Raw genomic sequence first — 21,996 nt, forward strand, 5'->3', positions numbered from 1 at the left:
GGCCACACGACAATATTTCAATTAAATTTTGCTCAATATTACTTTTGATATACCGTAAGATAAATAATAATGATGATAATAATAATAATAATTAATAATAATAATAATAATTTAATTTAACCTAACTTAACTTTATACAAAAGCAGATTGCTTTTGATGGTTTTATTTTTAACACTGTTTTACACAACACTTCCTGATGTATTATACAATGCAAAAATGTCAATTTCTGCACAGGGTTAATTTCTGTCACTTTATCCTGCATTATCCAACATTTTTCCCCGTCAGATTTGGACAACCATCTGTTGTTAAAAATAGTTTTTAATCATATTTATTTTATATTGTTTTTTATATTGGTTTTATATGTAATTGTTTTTTCTTTTTATTCAGTCATTGGTGGAGCTAAGGATAATATTTGAATATTGTTTTTAATATTGTTGTGCAGCACTTTGGAAACATTTTGTTGTTTAAATGCGCTATATAAATAAAGTGGATTGGATTGGATTGTCACACCTGCCAGCTTGTCCCATTTCAGTCCTAACATGTCCAAACACACATTTACGTATGGGAACAAGTCATTACCTGTGGTTGTCTCTTTAATTGACTGCATGGCTGCCAGCTACTCCGTGATTTGAAAGTCGGCAGTTATCCCACGTAAGAAGAAGAGCAGCTGGGCGGTGTCACGTACATCGCAGATCTCATCCAATTAAAGCCAGCGAAAAACAGTCCATGTCTCCGGGCATATGCGCAACAGAGTCCAATAAGCACTCCTTAATAAACTCTCCGTCAGAAAACGCCTTACTTTTTCTGGCGCCTATGTGAGAAATGACGAAACTTGTCCTGACGGCTGCATCTCTGGGGGTGTGAAATATGGCAAAAAGTCCTTGTTGGGTTTGCAGTTTTACCATCAACGCATCAGCCTCCCTTGCGCGCGCTTCATAAGACACATTCCGGTATTTTCCCTCGTGCTTCGTCGTGTAGTGGTGATTAAAATGATATTCTTTAAACACAGCAAGCTGTGTACCACAAATTAAGCACACGGCTTTACCTTTAATTTCTGTAAAGAAATACTTGGCAGTCCATGTCTTGTTGGAAACACGCCAATCCTCATCAACTTTTCTTTTTTTAGCGTCTCATCACTTGTCTCTATGCACCTTCACTCACAGTTTCCCCCCGGACATACACTCATAAATAACACATTTCAAAATAAAAGCAGCACAGTTGTATTGCGTGCACGACATTGATGTTTTTTAAACTTTATTTTGTAGTAAAATATAATCAATTCACTCACAATCGCACACGCGCATACGTCCACACGGAAGTAATACAAATAACGCTTTTCAAAACAAAAGCAGCACCGTTGTATTGCACACTCGACATAGATACTTTTTGAAATGTATTTTGTAATTTATGATTGGCCTCACGCGGGTCGGACAGGGATGCGCAAAGGGCCGGATGCGGCCCGCGGGCCGTACAATGCCCAGGTCTGATCTATCTACTTGGCTCGTACGTTATGAGAGCGAGCCACAGAAAAATGAGAGTAGATACTTTGTTTCCTTAGGAGTAGAGATGTCCGATAATATCGGACTGCCGATATTATCGGTCGATAAATGCTTTAAAACGTGATATCGGAAATGATCGGTATCGGTTTCAAGGAGTAAAACGACGCTGTACGTAGTGGTACACGGACGTAGGGAGAAGTACAGAGCGCCAATAAACCTTAAAGGCACTGCCTTTGCATGCCGGCCCAATCACATAATATCTTACGGCTTTTGACACACACAAGTGAATGCAAGGCATTCTTGGTCAACAGCCATACAGGTCACACTGAGGGTGACGTATAAACAACTTTAACACTGTTACAAATATGCGCCACACTGTGAACCCACACCAAACAAGAATGACAAACACATTTCGGGAGAACATCCGCACCGTAACACAACATAAACACAACAGAACAAATACCCAGAACCCCTTGCAGCACTAACTCTTCCGGAACGCTACCCCCCCCCAACCCCGCTGTCAGGTTCAAACACTGATGACATCTATTAAACAAGACAAAAGGCAAGGAATCAAACAGAGACAGAATTCAATTTGGACTCAATATTGAGGAGAGACATGGCCACTGTACTCTCTGTCCAGTCTTGCACCACGCTCTGACGAAGAAGGTTTTCGTCCCCTCTTTTATTTAGATGTTCAATGTTTACGCAACAACACCTGTCTCAACAGGAATGGGGTGTATGTAAACAGTCATTGTTTTCGGTCACATTGAAGACAAAAGAAGAAGATCCCTCGGGCTTGGGCTTGTCGTGGATTCAGCTTTGGCAGGTTTTTGAGGACAATGGATGACCCCTCCCGTCTCATTCCACCGTACACAGCGGAATCTTCCAAGCGTTTGGCTTGGTGCAACAAAGACAGCTTCTTGTCTGTTCATTGGAAACTCAGAACGGAAAGTTTTTTGATAATTTAAATACAATTTTTCTGACCCGCCCACCTCAACCTCCTCATTCTCTCTCAGGGAGAGCATGTCCCAAATTCCAAGCTGCTGTTTTGAGGCATGTTAAAAAAAATAATGCACTTTGTGACTTCAATACTAAATATGGCAGTGCCATGTTGGCATTTTTTTCTGTAACTTGAGTTGAGTTATTTTGTAAAACCTTGTTACATTGTTTAATGCATCCAGCGGGGCATCACAACAAAATTAGGCATAATAATGTGTTAATTCCACGACTGTATATATCGGTATCGGTTGATATCGGAATCGGTAATTAAGAGTTGGACAATATCGGAATATTGGATACCGGCAAAAAAGCCATTATCGGACATCTCTACCTAGGAGCATCCTCCCAGGTGCTTCAGATCTGGTCAATCATCGGTCTCCATGGAAACCTCAGATGGAGACATCAGCCAATGAGACACGCCCAAGTTCCCCAGGAGCCTCAGCTGGGCCACCACATGAGACATTAGTCTCACACGTCCGTCTGCCTTTTGTCTGCCGTAAAAGAGGAATAAGGCAGCAGCATCGCTCCTTCATGATTTCATGCCCTGCATAAAAAACAAGGATTATGGACGTGAGACATCAGTTCAGGATCATGACATGCGGCTAAGCTATGCTGCTTGTGACCACAGATTGCGGTGTTAGGCCAAGTGAGCGCAGGATTCTGGAGGATGTGAGGATTGCTGTCGCTCGTCTGGCGGGCTTCCTTCCACAGCCGCTTCTGGCCGCACAGCATCGGGCATGAATCGACGGGTCGGGATGTCAGGTCACGTTATCTCCGAGGATTCATGCGAACCGATGCCACTCGTTTTTCATCTGAATCATTTGTTATTCATCAGCTCGTGGTTCAAATCTTCATTCGAGCTTCGCGTCAATCAGTCGCCATGGAGACGGCGCCACAACACAGCCTCATTAGCTGCACTATCTGGTCTCTCCGAGTGTTGTGTTACCGTTGTGACTCACAACCACCTGCCAGTGACAACACACTTCCTGTCACAGCATGGCAAAACAATCGTATTACTCCAGTAAGTGTGCATGTATTGTAACGGTTACTACATTTTATAATAAATACACAATACTACATTTTATAATGAATACACAATACCACTTATACTTTTGCATCAGGGTTGATTAGCCTATTCCGCTTCACTTTACACACTCCATTTCACCTGCTAATATGCAGCTATGAGCCCTGACTAATGTCATTGTTATGGTGAGGCACTGCTACACACACATGCACGCACACACACACACGCACGCGCGCACACACACACACGCTTAAGGACGAGCACACGTCATGGGAACACAATCCCATGCAGGCAGAACAATGACGTTTAAACAGTAAGAAGGTTCACCACAAAGGCACCTTTAAGGCAATTATAATCATTTTGATTAGAGATGTCCGATAATGGCTTTTTTGCCGATATCCGATATTCCGATATTGTCCAACTCTTAATTACCGATTCCGATATCAACCGATACCGATATATACAGTCGTGGAATTAAAACATTATTATGGCTAATTTTGTTGTGATGCCCCGCTGGATGCATTAAACAATGTAACAAGGTTTTCCAAAATAAATCAACTCAAGTTATGGAAAAAAATGCCAACATGGCACTGCCATATTTATTATTGAAGTCACAAAGTGCATTATTTTATTTTAACATGCCTCAAAACAGCAGCTTGGAATTTGAGACATGCTCTCCCAGAGAGAATGATGAGGTTGAGGTGGGCGGGGTTGGGTGGGGTTGGGGTGGGGGGATAGGGGGTTGCGGTGGGTGTATATTGTAGCGTCCCGGAAGAGTTAGTGCTGCAAGGGGTTCTGGGTATTTGTTCTGTTGTGTTTATGTTGTGTTACGGTGCGGATGTTCTCCCGAAATGTGTTTGTCATTCTTGTTTGGTGCGGTTTTACAGTGTGGCGCATATTTGTAACAGTGTTAAAGTTGTTTATACGGCTACCCTCAGTGTGACCTGTATGGCTGTTGACCAAGTATGCGTTGCATTCACTTGTGTGTGTGAAAAGCCGTAGATATTATTTGATTGGGCCGGCATGCAAAAGCAGTGCCTTTAATGTTTATTGGCGCTCTGTACTTCTCCCTACGTCCGTGTACCACTACGTACAGCGGCGTTTTAAAAAGTCATACATTTTACTTTTTAACTGATACCGATAATTTCCAATGTTACATTTTAAAGCATTTATCGGCCGATAATATCGGCAGTCCGAAATTATCGGACATCTCTAATTTTGATAAAACATTTTTTTATAATGATATGGATGATTTAATTCAACGTAAGAATAATACAATATATGAGATTTAGAGGTAGAAATTTTGGAAAGAAAAAAAAAAAGGTTATATATGCAATTCTAAAAAGTAAATACAAAAAAAGAAGCGGTAGAAAATGGATGGATGGATGGAATACAAATAAAAGTAGCAAATATAATACTGTATATAATAAGAATATTTACAATAATTAATATTATTTCTACTATAATTGATCAATAATTGCATTCTCTCTATAAGGGCAATTTAATTGTTCTTAGGGCCACATTTCCAGAAAACTTTTTCACTATTAGTCCTATTTTGGAAATCTGCATCCTCTGTGTTAGAATAATTGTTTCTAAGTTATCACAAAAACTTTGTGTTACATTTAGTGCCCGGTGAGAAGCAAAAGCTGTCTTTGAAACCTACCAAGAAGAAGGCTTGTAAAACTCCACTGTGTGGGGAATGGGGGAGAAGCAACATGAAGGTGTTTGTTTCTTTTATGTATTGTAATCAACAGAAAGATATTGTTGTGACCCAAGAACTACAAAGCGGAAAGGAAGCAGGGCCTGACTCCCCTCCAGGCACTGCTTTTTTGAAGTCTTTTACGAACCTCTTTTTTAACTCTTTTACGACCTCTTTTTTGAACTCTTTTTACGACCTCTTTTTTGAACCGACCTTTTCTTTTGAACTGTTTTGTAATCAAAGGCGATGGCTGTTTACGACCCCCTCCCTTTGGAAGCAGCTGTTGCCATGTGGTCAGGGAAGGTCTAAATAAAAGAAGGAGGCGTGCAATCTTTTGGCAGAGCGTAATGACACTGTACAAGGGTACAGATGTATACGTTTCCCCTCACTGAGGCAAATTGAATTCTGTCTCTGTTTGATTCTTTGCTTCTTGTCTTGTTTAATAGATGTCATCAGTGTTTGAACCTGACACTCTGTGGTGAACATTTGTTTTTGGTCTTATTTCTTTTGACAGAGTTACACATTTTAGAACTGTTATTAAAAATACAAGAGGTTAAAATGTCAATGCAAGGATCTACAGATGTGTTTACACTGGTCAACGTTCATTTATACAAATGAATCACTGTAGGGTTTTTATTATATTTAATCTGCTGCAAAAGTGTTAAAGTCTCTCCCAAGTTTTGAACTGAACTCGTTGGCCGCTCTTCATGTTATGCTTTTTCACCTTGAAATAAGCATGGTCTAATAGTTTTAATACAAATTTTAAAAAACATTTAAAAAAAATGAATTATACTCCCACAAGCATTTTTTTGTTTTATTTATTCATTATTAATATTATTATTAAAATGCTGGCTTTATTTATTTGTAAAAACACATTTTTTAACAAAATACAATTGCATTTATTTGTTTCTTAAGTTTAGATATCTTTTTTTATTTATTTTATTTTTTTATTTACATCAAAAGTTTGGACACACCTTCTCCTCATTCAATGTGTTTTCTTTATTTTCATGACTATTTACATAGTAGATTGTCACTGAAGGCATCAAAACTATGAATGAACACATGTGGAGTTATGTACTTAACAAAAAAAGGTAAAATAACTGAAAACGTGTTTTATATTATAGTTTCTTCAAAATAGGCACCCTTTGCTATGATTACTGCTTTGCACACTCTTGGCATTCTCTCGATGAGCTTCAAGCAAACGTGAAGTGAAAACCATTTCAGGTGACTACCTCTTGAAGCTCATCGAGAGAATGCCAAGAGAGTGCGAAAAAGTAATCAGAGCAAAAGGTGGCTATTTTGAAGAAACTAGAATATAAAACATGTTTTCAGTTATTTCACCTTTTTTTGATGCCTTCAGTGACAATCTACTATGTAAATCAGGGGTGTCAAACACATTTTAGATCGGGGGTAAAATGACGTCACGATTACGGCACGATAACTTAAAGATAAAGACAACTTCAGATTGTTTTCTTTGTATAGAAATAGAATAAACACATTCTGAAAATGTACAAATCATAATGTTGTTGTTGTTTTTTTACACTTACATGTTGCGGTTAATAGTATTCTATCTTTATTTGTCATTATTTACACTTTCTGAATAAAGTATGTGATAATGTTCATCAGTCAACTCATTGGTGTTAATTTTCAATCTGTCAAGATAAAAAAATAATATCAAAATCAAATTACAGGATGTTATTTATGTACTTTGCTCATTTTCCTCGACTGGTGCACTAACGTGTAGTTTATTTTTTTGTACATATGTAGCATCATCTACAAAGAATTGCTATTGCAACATCTACTGGACACATTTAGAAAAGCTGTTTATTTTATTCAAAAATTTCGGCTCATTTTTATACTTATATAGATAAAACCTTTTCGCGGGCCTGATCCGGCTCTCAGGCCGTACGTTTGACACCCCTGATGTAAATAGTCATGAAAATAAAGAAAACGCATTGAATGAGGAGAAGGTGTGTCCAAACTTTTGGCCTGTACTGTATACGTTTTCCTTCTAAAAACTCCCAATAATAAATAAGTTAAAATAAATAAATAGGTTTTAATAAACCAGAGCTCTACTGTAGCTTAAAACCTGAACTCAAACCCTTGTTTTCTTTCAAAATAATATGAAAAATATGAGCACAGAAGAAAAACATCCACAAGTCTTCATGACAAGAATTTTATTTCCATTTTTTTTTTCTTCACTTTTTAAAATTACATTTTGCATTAAATTAAAGTGTTTTTTTTTTGTTTTTTTAAATTCCTTTACAACATACATTAAGCTGTGAATCAGAGACGTTAAGGAAGTGGTGAGAACAGGGCAAAAAAGTTTTGGTGACGTCACAATATTTTACAAGCTTACAAAGGTTTTTAAAAAGGTCACGTCGTCGCCGCCATCGTCGTCGTTGGGGTCGTCTGGTCGCGTGTCGTTGGGAGGGAGACAAAAAAGGCACACACCAAAGAAGCTCATTGGTCACGGCAGCCTTTCACAGTCACACCCAATAGAAACCAGATTGAACTCAATGTGAGATTGGACACTAAAATAGGAACAGTTCAGAGAGTTTCACTATGTCTGCTATGCTGCTTTCAAGAACACTGGGGAAATTCAGATACTGTAAAAAAGTGAATAAACTGCAATATTATTAGTTATTCCGGGTATATGTTTGTCTATTTTATACAACAATTGAGGCAGCAACAATATAAGTCGAATAATTTGTTCACAAATTGTCAGCCATGTTTTTATGTTCAAGAGCAGGGGTCCCCAAACTACGGCCTGCCAGCGTCCAAAATCAGGCCCGCGGGAAGTCCCAAGTATAAAAAATAAAAAAATATTTTTTTCTGTCTTTTCTTATCTATTTTGTACCGCTTGCTACTCACGGTGTCTTCTAGCCGCTCAGGCAAATCATATTGTCTAAAAATGCATTTTCTCATCGATAACGTGACATCATCGCGCGCGCGGAAAGTGCGCTATATATATCTAATATATATATCTATATATAATATATATACTGTATATCTAATATATATATATATCTATATATAATATATCTAATATATATATCAAATATATATATATATATAATATATATATATATATATATACTGTATATATATATATATATATACTGTATATATATATATATATATATATATATATATATATATATATATATATATATATATATATATATATATATATATATATATATATATATATATATATATACTGTATATATATATATATATATATATATATATATATATATATATATATATATATATATATATATATATATATATATATAAATATACAGCCCGGCCCCCGGCCAAATTCTTTTAACCCAATCGAGTCAAAAAGTTTGGGGACCCCTGTTCAAGAGCTTTGTACGTGCGATGAGTGCTAATTTCCCAGTATTCTTGAATGCAGCATTACCCTTGAATGAACTGTGGTTTGAGACAGTTGGCTTTCCTCCTTGATAACCCCCACCCCCCCCAAAAAAAAATTCATGTTAATTTATCTACAAAAACAAGATTAAAGGAGTGCTTTGTTGATTTAAGTGTTGGGGGCTGTGATTGTTTCATTTAAGCAAAAAAGAAAAGAAAAAAAAAGTCTGATTTGTTAGTGACTTTTAAACATCTACAAAGTTGTTATTACAAAAAAAAGGGGGCTCATTATTATTTGTTAATATTTGCACAGGAACCAGCCTGTAAATGTCACTTCCTGTAGGTTAACGCTACGGTAATCGTTCCACCTTCATGACAGCGAACAAAAAAGTACAAATAAACATATAAATTGTATAAAAGACAAGATGGCGACACACAACAAACAAGCTCAGTCATGGCACAGAGATTAGAGAACCACTAACATAAACATTGTGTGTGTGTGTGTGTGTGTGTGTGTGTGTGTGTGTGTGTAGGGGAACAGAATTACAACAATAACACCTACATTCTTCATTATTTTTATCAAATGAGGGACACATCATGACGTAAGAAAAAAAACAAACAACCTACAAGTTAACAGCTATCGAAGAAAACATGGTCACTACTTTCAGGTGTAAGGCACAAATTTACATGAGGGGAGGGGGAACACATGTTTTTGTTGTTAACTTTTTTTGTGTTTGTTTTTTGTTTTTAAAGTTCCTCCCCAGTGATGGAGGCGACGTTACTGACTCTCACACACACACATTAAAACCCACAGTGCTGATTGGAGGAGCGAGCAAAAGGGGGAAGATTCTTTTCAAATGAGACAGTCCTGTTTGTGGCACGCTGTAAATAAATATCTCCTCCTTTCTCCTCGCTTTGTGTCATTAAAAAAAAAAAATCTAGTGGCTCCAGTTTAATGACTTTAAATATGTTTTTTGTTTTTTTTTAATCCCACTTGATTAATTCATATTAAAAAAGATCTCTCTTGCCCCAGCCTAAAAAGTCTTCTCTTCAAAAAAAAGCACTTGATAAAAAATAAATACAAGGAGCTATTAGTAGGAACAGTCAAGTGTTTTCCTGTTCTTCTGATCCAGGCCCGTCGAGGCGGGCGGGGACTTGATTGCGGTAACACTTGGAGGCTTTTCACAGTATTCCCACAGGCTTCGTCTTTTTTTTTTTTGTCAGTCCGAGCTCTTAAGTCCGTACTGTACACCGCCTCCAAAAAACAAAAAACCGGACCCTCCCCCACGCGTACAAGAGAGCCGCCGTCTCGATGCTACAGTAGCACGAGTTCCCCCCGCCATATTTACATGTTGGTATAAAAGAAAGCGTGTTCCTAAAAAAAACAACTGAATTGTACACAGAGGAGAACTGAAAGGTGGTCAAAGTAGGCGGACTATGTGCACGAGTCACTGGACTTGACCTTTGTGGACAGCGACACTGCGGACGGTTTGGGAGGAACGTCGGGCTTGAGGTACTTGAGGCTGCCTCGAGGCAGCGAAGCGTAGGAGCTCATCCGGGAAAGAGACATCCCCTGCGCCGTCATTTGTATGGAGTCCACCCTCTGGGGCGCAGGGGGCGGCGTCTCCACGCGGTTGAAGCTCTGATGTCTCGCCAAATGGGAGGAGTTGGACGAGTTGGTGTTGTGCTTCTTCAGGCCGGACGAGCCCGAGGCGGAGGATCCTTTCCGGAGCCCGTAGACGGACGAGTGGACCTCGAGGCGCTTGCCCATCTGCGGGACTGCGGGCGGCACGGCGAGGGAGGCCTCCCGCTGGGGGACGCGGGGCGGCAGCGGCCCGGACGGATCCACCAGGTTGCGGTGGGGGTTCTTGACCGTCTTGTACTCCAAGGTGGCGCCCTGGTCGTCCATGAGGCTCAAGGCGAGGTCGCCGGGGTGAGGCTGCTCCACGTACTCGTGCTGGTGCAGGTGAGGCGGGAGCTGGTGCTGATGCTGCGGGAGTGGCAGCACCACCACGCTGGGGATGTGGCCCGGCGACGCCCTGAGGGGCAGGTCTGAGATGACGGCGGAGCCCATCGGAGCCATGTCCTTGGTGCAGGCGTTGATGAGGTTCTGGGCGCGCTCCCACTCCCGGCTCCCCCGGCTGGGCTTGCGGCGAGGCTGTATGGGGGTGGACTCGGGCGTGGGCAGAGCGGAAAGGTCCAGGTGGTGCTGGTCGGCTTTGATGAGCATCTTGCCGTTGGGGGTCAGCCTGCCGTTGTGCATCAGAGGCGAGAGGATGGCCTCGGGGCGGCCGTCTTTGGCCTGCGTCTCAAACAGGCCCGTGAGCTTGGTCACGCTGTTCATGGAGCCGCGGCGCAGGTGGTGGTTGTCCTTCTCCTTGCGGCCCGGCAGCTCCAAGTCTCGGCGCCGGTGGTCGCAGACGCAGTAGACGATGATGCCGGAGAAGATGGCGCCCATGGCGAACGCTAGGATGACGGCGATGGCCAGGAGAGTGACGGGAACCAGCTGGTCACGGGCCTTCTGGTAGCTCTCACGGATCACACCTGCACAGACAGCACAGACACGCTCGTTATGTGTCGAACTGGACCTCCTGTTCACACAAATATAAAAAAAAGTTTGGACACACCTTCTCCTCATTCAATGTGTTTTCTTTATTTTCATGACTATTTACATTGTAGATTGTCACTGAAGGCATCACAACTATGAATGAACACATGTGGAGGTATGTACTTAACAAAAAAAGGTGAAGTAACTGAAAACATGTTTTATAGTCTTAAAGGCCTACTGAAATGCGATTTTCTTATTTAAACGGGGATAGCAGGTCCATTCTATGTGTCATACTTGATCATTTCGCGATATTGCCATATTTTTGCTGAAAGGATTTAGTAGAGAACATCGACGATAAAGTTTGCAACTTTTGGTCGCTGATAAAAAAGCCTTGCCTGTACCGGAAGTAGCGTGACGTCACAGGTTGTGGAGCTCCTCACATCTGCACATTGTTTACAATCATGGCCACCAGCAGCGAGAGCGATTCGGACCATAAAAAGCGACAATTTCCCCATCAATTTGAGCGAGGATGAAAGATTTGTGGATGAGGAAAGTGAGAGTGAAGGACTAGAGGGCATGCCACAAATTAATCCTGCATAACAAACACCTCCCTCCTCCTGTCCATATAACCCGCCAATACAACTCAAACACCCGCACAACACACTCAATCCCACAGCCCAAAGTACCGTTCACCTCCCCAAAGTTCATACAGCACATATATTTCCCCAAAGTCCCCAAAGCTACGTATGTGACATGCACATAGCGGCACGCACGTACGGGCAAGCGATCAAATGTTTGGAAGCCGCAGCTGCGTACTCACGGTACCACGTCTGCGCATACAACTCAAAGTCCTCCTGGTAAGAGTCTCTGTTGTCCCAGTTCTCCACAGGCCAATGGTAAAGCTTGACTGTCATCTTTCGGGAATGTAAACAATGAAACACCGGCTACGTGTTTGTGTTGCTGCAGCCGGCCGCTAATACACCGCTTCCCACCTACAGCTTTCTTCTTTGGTGTCTCCATTGTTCATTGAACAAATTGCAAAAGATTCACCAACACAGATGTCCAGAATACTGTGGAATTTTGCGATGAAAACAGACGACTTAATAGCTGGCCACAATGCTGTCCCAAAATGTCCTCTACAATCCGTGACGTCACGTGCAGGCGTCATCATACCGAGACGTTTTCAGCAGGATATTCCGCGCAAAATTTAAAATTGCACTTTAGTAATCTAACCCGGCCGTATTGGCATGTGTTGCAATGTTAAGATTTCATCATTGATGTATAAACTATCAGACTGCGTGGTCGGTAGTAGTGGGTTTCAGTAGGCCTTTAATAGTCATGTTTTTTAATAGTGTCTTCAAAATAGCCACCCTTTGCTCTGATTACTGTTTTGCACACTCTTGGCATTCTCTCCATGAGCTTCAAGAGGTAGTCACCTGAAATGGTTTTCACTTCACAGGTGTCATAGTTTTGTATATGTATATATATAGCGGTAGAAAATGGATGGATGGATGGATGGACGGACATTCCCATTACAAAAAAAATCATGCCATTGAAAAATCTTCCTGCGGATGCCAAAACGATTCAAGTGAGAGTTAAATCATCTGTTTTCTTGTCTTTTTTCTGACAATCCAAATATGTTGACACGAGCACAGACATGGATTCTCTTTCCACCGTTGCACCGAAAGCCTCTTCACAATGATCGCGGTGCAGCCAAATGAGCGTAACGGTACCAGTTCAAACATACTTTCCAAATGTGCTGAAAATAAATGCAAAAAAAGTTTAAGGCAGGAGTCTGTAACCCAAACTGTTCAAAGAACCATATTGGACCAAAAATACAAAAAACAAATCTTGTCACGAGCTGCAAAAAATTCAAAGCCTTATATTAATCTTATAATGAAAGCGACACATGATGTAAGTGTCTATATTAGCTGTATTATTAACCTGCAAGCTCTTATCTGTGAGGCGGGTGCAGTATTTGGATTTGCTGCTGTTCATGTTGGAGAATATCTGCTTGCGCATATATTTGTTTTGTTTGCAACAGCCACTTGCCCGGCACCACGTCGTGCTGAAAGAAACATGTGTCGCAGGCTGACGCAAATCTTTGACATAAATGTTTAAATTTCATATATATTCTACATATTTTTACAACATTGGAAAACATTAGTAAGACTCTCATAGGCTTCTCCGAGGGTAAGTTAAAGTCCCAACGATTGTCACACACACACTGGGTGTGGTGAAATGTGTCCTCTGCATTTGACCCATCCCCATATTCACCTGCTGTGAGGTGAGGGGAGCAGTGAGCAGCAGCGTGCGCCGCGCTAGGGAATCATTTGGTGATTTAACCCCCAATTCCAACCCTTGATGCTGAGTGCCAAGCAGGGAGGTAATGTGTCCCAATGGTATGGCTCGGCCGGGGTTTGAACTCCCAACCTCCCAGTCTCAGGGTGGACACTCTAACCGCAAGGCCACTGAGCTGGTAAAATAACTTCCTGGAAATTACTGGATTAGAATAGGAAGTCTAGGCTGTCTCCATCTAATGGATTTATTACAATCTTTGGAAGCTGGGTAACGTTTGCTGTGGTCTGGAACACATGACACACAAACAATTATCAGAAATGCAGCCAATATTACATACACATAATTTGTCATGAGACATGCAAATATAAATTAAAAAAACAGAGGACATACGCAAAGGAAATTAAATGAGCTCAAAAATACCTACAAACGAGTCTTAATGATGCTAGCCTAAATAGCATGTTAGCATCGATTAGCTTAAAGTCATGCAGTGACCAAATATGCCTGATACGCACTCCACACAAGTCAATAACATCAACAAAGCTCACCTTTTGTGCATTCATGCACAGCATAAAAAGTTTGGTGGTCAAAATGAGACAAAGAAGGAGTGGCATAAAACACGTCTTTCTGCGGAAACGTCGGAGAAAGTTATACATGTAAACCAGGGGTGCCCACACTTTTTCAGTAGGCGTGCTACTTATCAAATGACAAAGTTGAGGTGATTTATCTCATATACAGTATATACAGGTATATACATATATATACTGAATATATATATACTGAATATATATATATATATATATATATATATATATATATATATATATATATATATATATATATATATATATATGTTTTTGTTCACATTTTAAAGGTGTTTAATAAAAATACAAACATGTTTAACACATACAGATTACCTTCTTTCATGAAGACAAGAATATGAGTTGGTGTATTACCTTATTCTGATGACTTGCATTGATTGGAATGGAACATGATTCACAGTAGTTTCTGATAACTTCCACATTTTCAAATGTACATTGTGAAGGGATCAAGTCCTCTCTTTCCATACTCGTTTTATACCCTTTACAACAGGGGTGTCAAACTCAAATACAGAGTGGGCCAAAATTTCAAACTAAACAAAGCCGCGGGCCAAGGTTGAACAAATTAACCTTTTAATAGGGACCCAAACAAGTTTTGCATTGAATATTGAACAAGCAAGGCTTATATAACTTTAGTGACATGTAAAATCGAGTTTTGAATAATAATAATTATAATTAAAAAATATCAATGGCATATCAAATAAAATTTTAATAAAAATTGAATGCCTCTTTTCTATTTGCAGCCTTCTGAGGTAAATATCAAAATAAACTTTTTCCACAGGCTAATAATAAATTTGAAAATAAAATAACAATAATGAATGAATCAAACATTCAAGCCTTGAAGTAGCAAGAGAAAGTGCATGAATAAAATGTTAATTATTGCTCAGTTTGCTACACTGATTTGCTTTAACACCGAATATGGAACAAGCAACGCTTATATAACTTAATAGTGCAAAATCAACTTTCAAAAAACAAATGAAAAAACATCAATGGTATATTAAATCAAACTTAAATAAAAAATGGGATGCCTCTTTTCTATTTGCAGCCTTCTGAGGTAAATATCAACATTAACTTTTTCCACAGGCTAATACATTTGAAAATAAAATAACAATGAATAAATCAACCATTCAGGCCTTTTTACTGCTCAGTTTGCGACACACTGATCTAATCTGATGTGCCCAAGCCAGATACCTGCCATACACTTGGGTAAAACAGAATCCATCCTGTTTGGGTCCCACATCAAACTTAAGAAAGTCAATGACTTCACCATAAAAGTAGGTGACATTGTTATCACCAGGAAAGATGAGGTCACCTACCTAGGTTATATTCTAGAGGCTAACCTTTCCTGGGATAAAATGGCTACCAAGGTAATCAAAAAGGTTAACCAACGAACGAGATTTCTCTACAGAATTTCCTCTCTGGTCAACAAAAGCACCTTGAGGATTCTGGCGGGAACTCTCGTTAAACCCTTTTTCGATTACGCATGCACCTCCTGGTACCCTAGCACCTCTAAAACCCTCAAATCTAAACTCCAAACATCTCAGAACAAGCTAGTCAGATTACTTCTAGACCTCCACCCCAGATCCCACCTCACTCCTACCCACTTCTCTAAAGTGGGCTGGCTCAAGGTGGAGGACAGAGTTAAACAACTTGCACTGAGCCTAGTCTATAAAATATGCTACACCTCCCTGATACCGAAGTACATGTCAAACTACTTCCTTAACGCCATAACCACAACACCAGGGGGTGCTCCACTAACCACGTTAAACCCAGATTCCGAACTAAAAAAGGTCTTAACTCATTCTCTTTCTATGCCACATCAATGTGGAATGCGCTCCCAACAGGTATAAAAGAAAGGGCATCTCTATCCTCCTTTAAAACCGCAATAAAAGTTCACCTCCAGGCAGCTACAACCCTAAACTAACACCCTCCCCGGATTGCTAATAATCAAATGTAAACAATCAAATGCAGATACTTTTTCTTTTTCTTATGCCTTCTGATCTCTCTGTCTCTCTCTCTCTCTCTCTATGTCCACTACTTGATGTCCATATCCTACCCCTCCCCCCCACCTCCACACCCCTGATTGTAAATAATGTAAATAATTCAATGTGATTATCTTGTGTGATGACTGTATTATGATGATAGTATATATGATAGTATATATCTGTATCATGAATCAATTTAAGTGGACCCCGACTTAAACAAGTTGAAAAACTTATTCGGGTGTTACCATTTAGTGGTCAATTGTACGGAATATGTACTTCACTGTGCAACCTACTAATAAAAGTCTCAATCAATCAATCAATGCCATCTTTTCTGGGATGCTAGTTCATTAATGTCGGGGCTCAGGTGGGCGGGGTTGGGGGGGCGGGGTTTGGTGGTAGTGGGGGGTGTATATTGTAGTGTCCCGGAAGAGTTAGTGCTGCAAGGGGTTCTGGGTATTTGTTCTGTTGTGTTTATGTTGTGTTACGGTGCGGATGTTCTCCCGAAATGTGTTTGTCATTCTTGTTTGGTGTGGGTTCACAGTGTGGCGCATATTTGTAACAGTGTTAAAGTTGTTTATACGGCTACCCTCAGTGTGACCTGTATGGCTGTTGATCAAGTATGCCTTGCATTCACTTATGTGTGTGTAGAAGCCGCATAAATCATGTGACAGGGGCCGGCACGCTGTTTGTATGGAGGAAAAGCAGACGTGACGACAGGTTGTAGAGGACGCTAAAGGCAGTGCCTTTAAGGCATGCCCCCAATATTGTTGTCCGGGTGGAAATCGGGAGAAATTCGGGAGAATGGTTGACTCGGGAGACTTTCGAGAGGGGCACTGAAAATCGGGAGGGTTGGCAAGTATGAGTATTAGCAGTGAATGTGGTGTTACAGCGGCGGTGCCGCTGTATAATACCGGCAGGCCAGCTCTAATGTTAATTTGATATTGCCTCAAGGGCCAAATGGGTCAGAGTTTGACACCCATGGTGTAGGGCAGGGGTGTCCAAAGTGCGGCCCGAAGGCCATTTGCGGCCCGCAGGTAATTTTTTAACGGCCCCACGGCACATTTTAAAAATACGATTGAAAAAAATAAAAAACATTAAAAGTGGTATAAAAGAGCAAACAGGTGAAATGTAACAAGAAAATAACTCTAAATAACACAAAGCTGCCATGCAGGCTGTTTCTTTCTTTAAAAAATAATAATGAATCAAAATCAATGTCATTATGAATTATTGACCTATTCAAGGCTCCAATTACGTCACATTAAATATTTTGAGATAGTTTTTGGGGAAAATGTTGCATATTTTGTGTTTGCCATTTAAAAAAACGAGCTGTTTTTTTAAAGAAGGGCCTAAAACGAACAAACAAAAAACATAAACAACAATACAACTTATAATTTACAGATAGATCTGAAGTTGATCTCGAGATTATTGTGTTAAAAGTAAACAGTAAAAAAAAAAATAATTATAATTTATTTTTTAACACTTTAATGAGTAAATAAATAATAAATGGGTTATACTTGTATAGCGCTTTTCTACCTTCAAGGTACTCAAAGCGCTTTGACAGTATTTCCACATTCACCCATTCACACACACATTCACACACTGATGGCGGGAGCTGCCATGCAAGGCGCTAACCAGCAGCCATCAGGAGCAAGGGTGAAGTGTCTTGCCCAAGGACACAAGGGACGTGACGAGGATGGTAGAAGGTGGGGATTGAACCCCAGTAACCAGCAACCCTCCGATTGCTGGCCCGGCCACTCTACCAACTTCGCCACGTCGTAGGACCCTTTTGGATCCCCTACAATTTTAGTGTGATTAGTTTTTAAGTGTCATTGCTCAAAAAATAATAATGAATTAAAATCAATGGTGTTATGAGTTTTTTACCTTTTTAAGGCTCCAATTATTATATACTCTCAAATATCCCAATTTTATTGCATATTTTGTGTTTTTTTTTCATTAAAAAAAGGGTTTTCTTTGACAAAAAGAGCATACAATTTAAATCTTTAAAAAATGTTATATTGACAGATAGACCTAATGTTGATCTAGAGGTTTAAAAACTTGAATAATAACACCAATAATAATACTGAATAATGACACGTTTTTTTTATATTTTTTGGAACAAAATTGGTTTTTAAAATAAAACATATCAAAATGGCCCCTGCTAGCTTTGATTTTTCAATGTGCGGCCCTCAGTGGAAAAAGTTTGGACACCCCTGGTCTAGGGTATACATATGAATGCCGAAAAATTATATCTATTTTTGATTATTGCGATTAATTTTGAGTTGACTATGAACAATAATCACGATTGAATATTTAAATTGTTTGACAGCCCTATATATATATACAAATATATATATATATATATATATATATATATATATATATATATATATATATATATATATATATATACATACATACATACATACATACATACATACATACATACATACATATATATATATATATATATATATATATATATATATATATATATATATATATATATATATATGTATATATATATATATATATATATATATATATATATACATATATATATATATATATATATATATATATATATATATATATATATATATATATATATATATATATATATATATATATATATATATATATATATATACAGTGGGCCCTGACGCTCAACTTCTGCATGATGATTGGATGATCTGTTTAAGGCCGAGTCCCCTTTTGATTGACAGCGAAATGAGCGAATCATAGATCTTGTGTTGTAAACGTCTGTGGGAACAATTTTCAACATTCATTCTGTTGTCCTGAGTTGAAGCGGTGACTTTCCTGATCCTCCTAGCGACATTTTCTTTGTTAAAAACGACTAGCGACAAATAGAGCTTCTATTTCTGGTGGGGTTTTTTGTGTTTGAAGACTGATTTCTTTCACTCTGCAGTTTCCGTCCCTACCGAGCAGCACCCGCCCTACCGAGCAGCGGGTGCTGCTGAGCCCCTCCGCTGTCTCAAAGCACTCGCAGGCGGACACTGGCAGATAATTTGAATGTTTTTTTTTTTGTTTGTTTTTATTGAACAAACATACAACAAACAAACATGTGCACACAAATGCACATATTTGTACAAACTATTGTCATTAGTGGCAACGATTAGAGCTACATCTGCAGGTGTAGAGAGGAGCTTCTCCTGTTTAAAGTGGCTCAAGTCTTACACCCGCAACACCGTAGAGCCAAGGCCTGGCCATTGAGAGGACACTTGTCAAATCCCTGGAAAAGGGTCACAGATCACTTTCTTAAAAAAGAACGGAGGGTAGAATTTACGTATAAATAAACCAACACATTTTATGATGTAGGCCGAAATTGAGCTTCCCCTCCTTGAGAGACCAGCATCCGCCACTGAGAAGCCATTTTCTTGTTAAATGCAAAAGGGTGACATTTCATAAAGATGAAATACTATCTGATCAATCTGACAGAATGTATTTAAAAAAAAAAGGGCGTGGGTGGGCGGTAGTATTCCAGTGAAAATCAGATATGGAGCAGTCCAACATGTTGACGGTTGTGTAAACAGTACACACACACTCACTTATGATAACCCTGAGCGTGTTGATGGATGCAGTGGTTTCACGCTGCATTCTCCTGCTCGGGTTAAACACTGGTCGGGGGTGGGGGGCGTGGTTGGAGCGGGGGCGTGGTTAGGGGCGTGGTTAAGAGGAGAGTATATTTACAGCTAGAATTCACCAACTCAAGTATTTTATATATATATATATAAATACTTGACTTTCAGTGAATTATATATATATATATATACATATATATATATATATATATATATATATATATATATATATAGTTATTTATTTATTTTATTATATATATAAATAAAAGAAATACTTGAATTTTAGTGTTAATTTATGTACACATATACACACACACACACAACACTCATCTACTCATTGTTGTACTTGAAAGTACAATGCTTTGTTAAGGGTTGAATTGTCCATCCTCTTTCTATTCTCTGTCACTATTTTTCTAACCATGCTGAACACCCTCTCTGATGATGCATTGCAGTGCTTTCATCAAATGCACGAGAGTGTGGAATCTTCCATCTCTCCCTAGCATGGCCCAAAACCGGCCAATCCTTGCTTCCTGGGGAAGATCTTCCCTGGCAAGCAATTGGTACTCCAGTACTTGTACCCGGAGGCTGGTCAGGTCCAATCGCAGCTGCGGCAGACTTTTTTTTTTTGGGGCGTGGCCTCCAGCTCCGGCTGAATACCGGGAGTTTGTCGGGAGACAATCTCTGTCGGGAGGTTGTCGGGAGAGGCGCTGAATATCGGGATTCTCCCGCTAAAAACGGGAGGGTTGGCAAGTATGACCTAAACTATTCGAGTCTGTAAGTTCCGTTCCCAGTTCAATGGCAGTGGAACTTAAAGGCCTACTGAAACCCACTACTACCGACCACGCAGTCTGATAGTTTATATATCAATGATGAAATCTTAACATTGCAACACATGCCAATACGGCCGGGTTAGCTTACTAAAGTGCAATTTTAAATTTTGCGCCGAAATATCCTGCTGAAAACGTTTCGGTATGATGACGTTTGCGCGTGACGTCACGGATTGTAGAGGACATTTTGGGACAGCATTGTGGCCAGCTTTTAAGTCGTCTATTTTCATTGCAAAATTCCACAGTATTCCGGAGATCTGTGTTGGTGAATCTTTTGCAATTTGTTCAATGAACAATGAAGACAGCAAAGAAGAAAGCTGTAGGTGGGAAGCGGTACATTGCGGCCGGCTGCAGCAACACAAACACGTAGCCGGTGTTTCATTGTTTACATTCCCGAAAGATGACAGTCAAGCTTTACCATTGGCTTGTGGAGAACTGGGACAACAGAAACTCTTACCAGGAGGACTTTGAGTTGGATACGCAGACGCGGTACCGTGAGTACGCAGCTGCGGCTTCCAAACATTTGATTGCTTGCCCGTACATGCGTGCCGCTATGTGCATGTCAAGTACATAACTTTGGGGAAATATATGTGCTGTATGAACTTTGCGGAGGTGAACGGGACTTTGGGGTGTGGGATTGAGTGTGTTGTGCAGGTGTTTGAGTTGTATTGGTGGGTTATATGGACGGGAGGGGGGAGGTGTTTGTTATGCTGGATTAATTTGTGGCATATTAAATATAAGCCTGGTTGTGTTGTGGCTAATAGAGTATGTATATGTCTTGTGTTTATTTACTGTTTTAGTCATTCCCAGCTGAATATCAGGTCCCACCCACCTCTCACAGCATCTTCCCTATCTGAATCGCTCCCACTGCCCTCTAGTCCTTCACTCTCACTTTCCTCATCCACGAATCTTTCATCCTCACTCAAATTAATGGGGAAATCGTCGCTTTCTCGGTCCGAATCGCTCTCGCTGCTGGTGGCCATGATTGTAAACAATGTGCAGATGTGAGGAGCTCCACAACCGGTGACGTCACGCGCATATCATCTGCTACTTCCGGTACAGGCAAAGCTTTTTTATAAGCGACCAAAAGTTGAGAACTTTATCGTCGATGTTCTCTACTAAATCCTTTCAGCAAAAATATGGAAATATCGCGAAATGATCAAGTATGACACATAGAATGGACCTTCTATCCCCGTTTAAATAAGAAAATCGCATTTCAGTAGGCCTTTAAAGCAACAGTAAGGAATAGAATAACATTGTATCTTGTCTAGGAATAAACATTATCTAATGTGTGCAGCCACAGCACTCATGCACACAACTCAGTAAAAACAGTAACATTAATAGCAACATACAATCTATCCTGGCTGGTCCACTATACAGTACTATAGCCCATTAAAAGACAGAAGTAATTCGGGGTCACCATAGCAATGGGTTTTACTATTAAGAGTCAGTGTAAAATAGTACTGTTACCGTGAGATACATGCAATTAATTCAACCCAATGAATACATTAACATTTTAATAGTCCATCAAAATCAAC

The 21,996-nt window shown here is 39.8% G+C and overlaps 1 protein-coding gene across 9 annotated transcripts in view; it reads right to left on the reverse strand.

Annotated features, from left to right (window-relative positions):
- Window positions 1–9,094: 9,094 nt before the first annotated feature.
- sema6a (sema domain, transmembrane domain (TM), and cytoplasmic domain, (semaphorin) 6A) overlaps window positions 9,095–21,996 on the reverse strand; it is a 304,997-nt gene continuing 292,095 nt past the window's right edge. For all 9 annotated transcript variants that reach the window (XM_062025532.1, XM_062025531.1, XM_062025533.1 and 6 more), the window contains one exon: window positions 9,095–11,146. In XM_062025532.1, coding sequence (XP_061881516.1) covers window positions 10,038–11,146 — 1,109 coding nt within the window. In that variant the 3' untranslated portion in view covers window positions 9,095–10,037. The remainder of the gene's footprint in view (window positions 11,147–21,996) is intronic.

This window comes from Entelurus aequoreus, linkage group LG17, assembly GCF_033978785.1.
Source record: "Entelurus aequoreus isolate RoL-2023_Sb linkage group LG17, RoL_Eaeq_v1.1, whole genome shotgun sequence".
Classification (NCBI taxonomy): Eukaryota; Metazoa; Chordata; class Actinopteri; order Syngnathiformes; family Syngnathidae; genus Entelurus; species Entelurus aequoreus.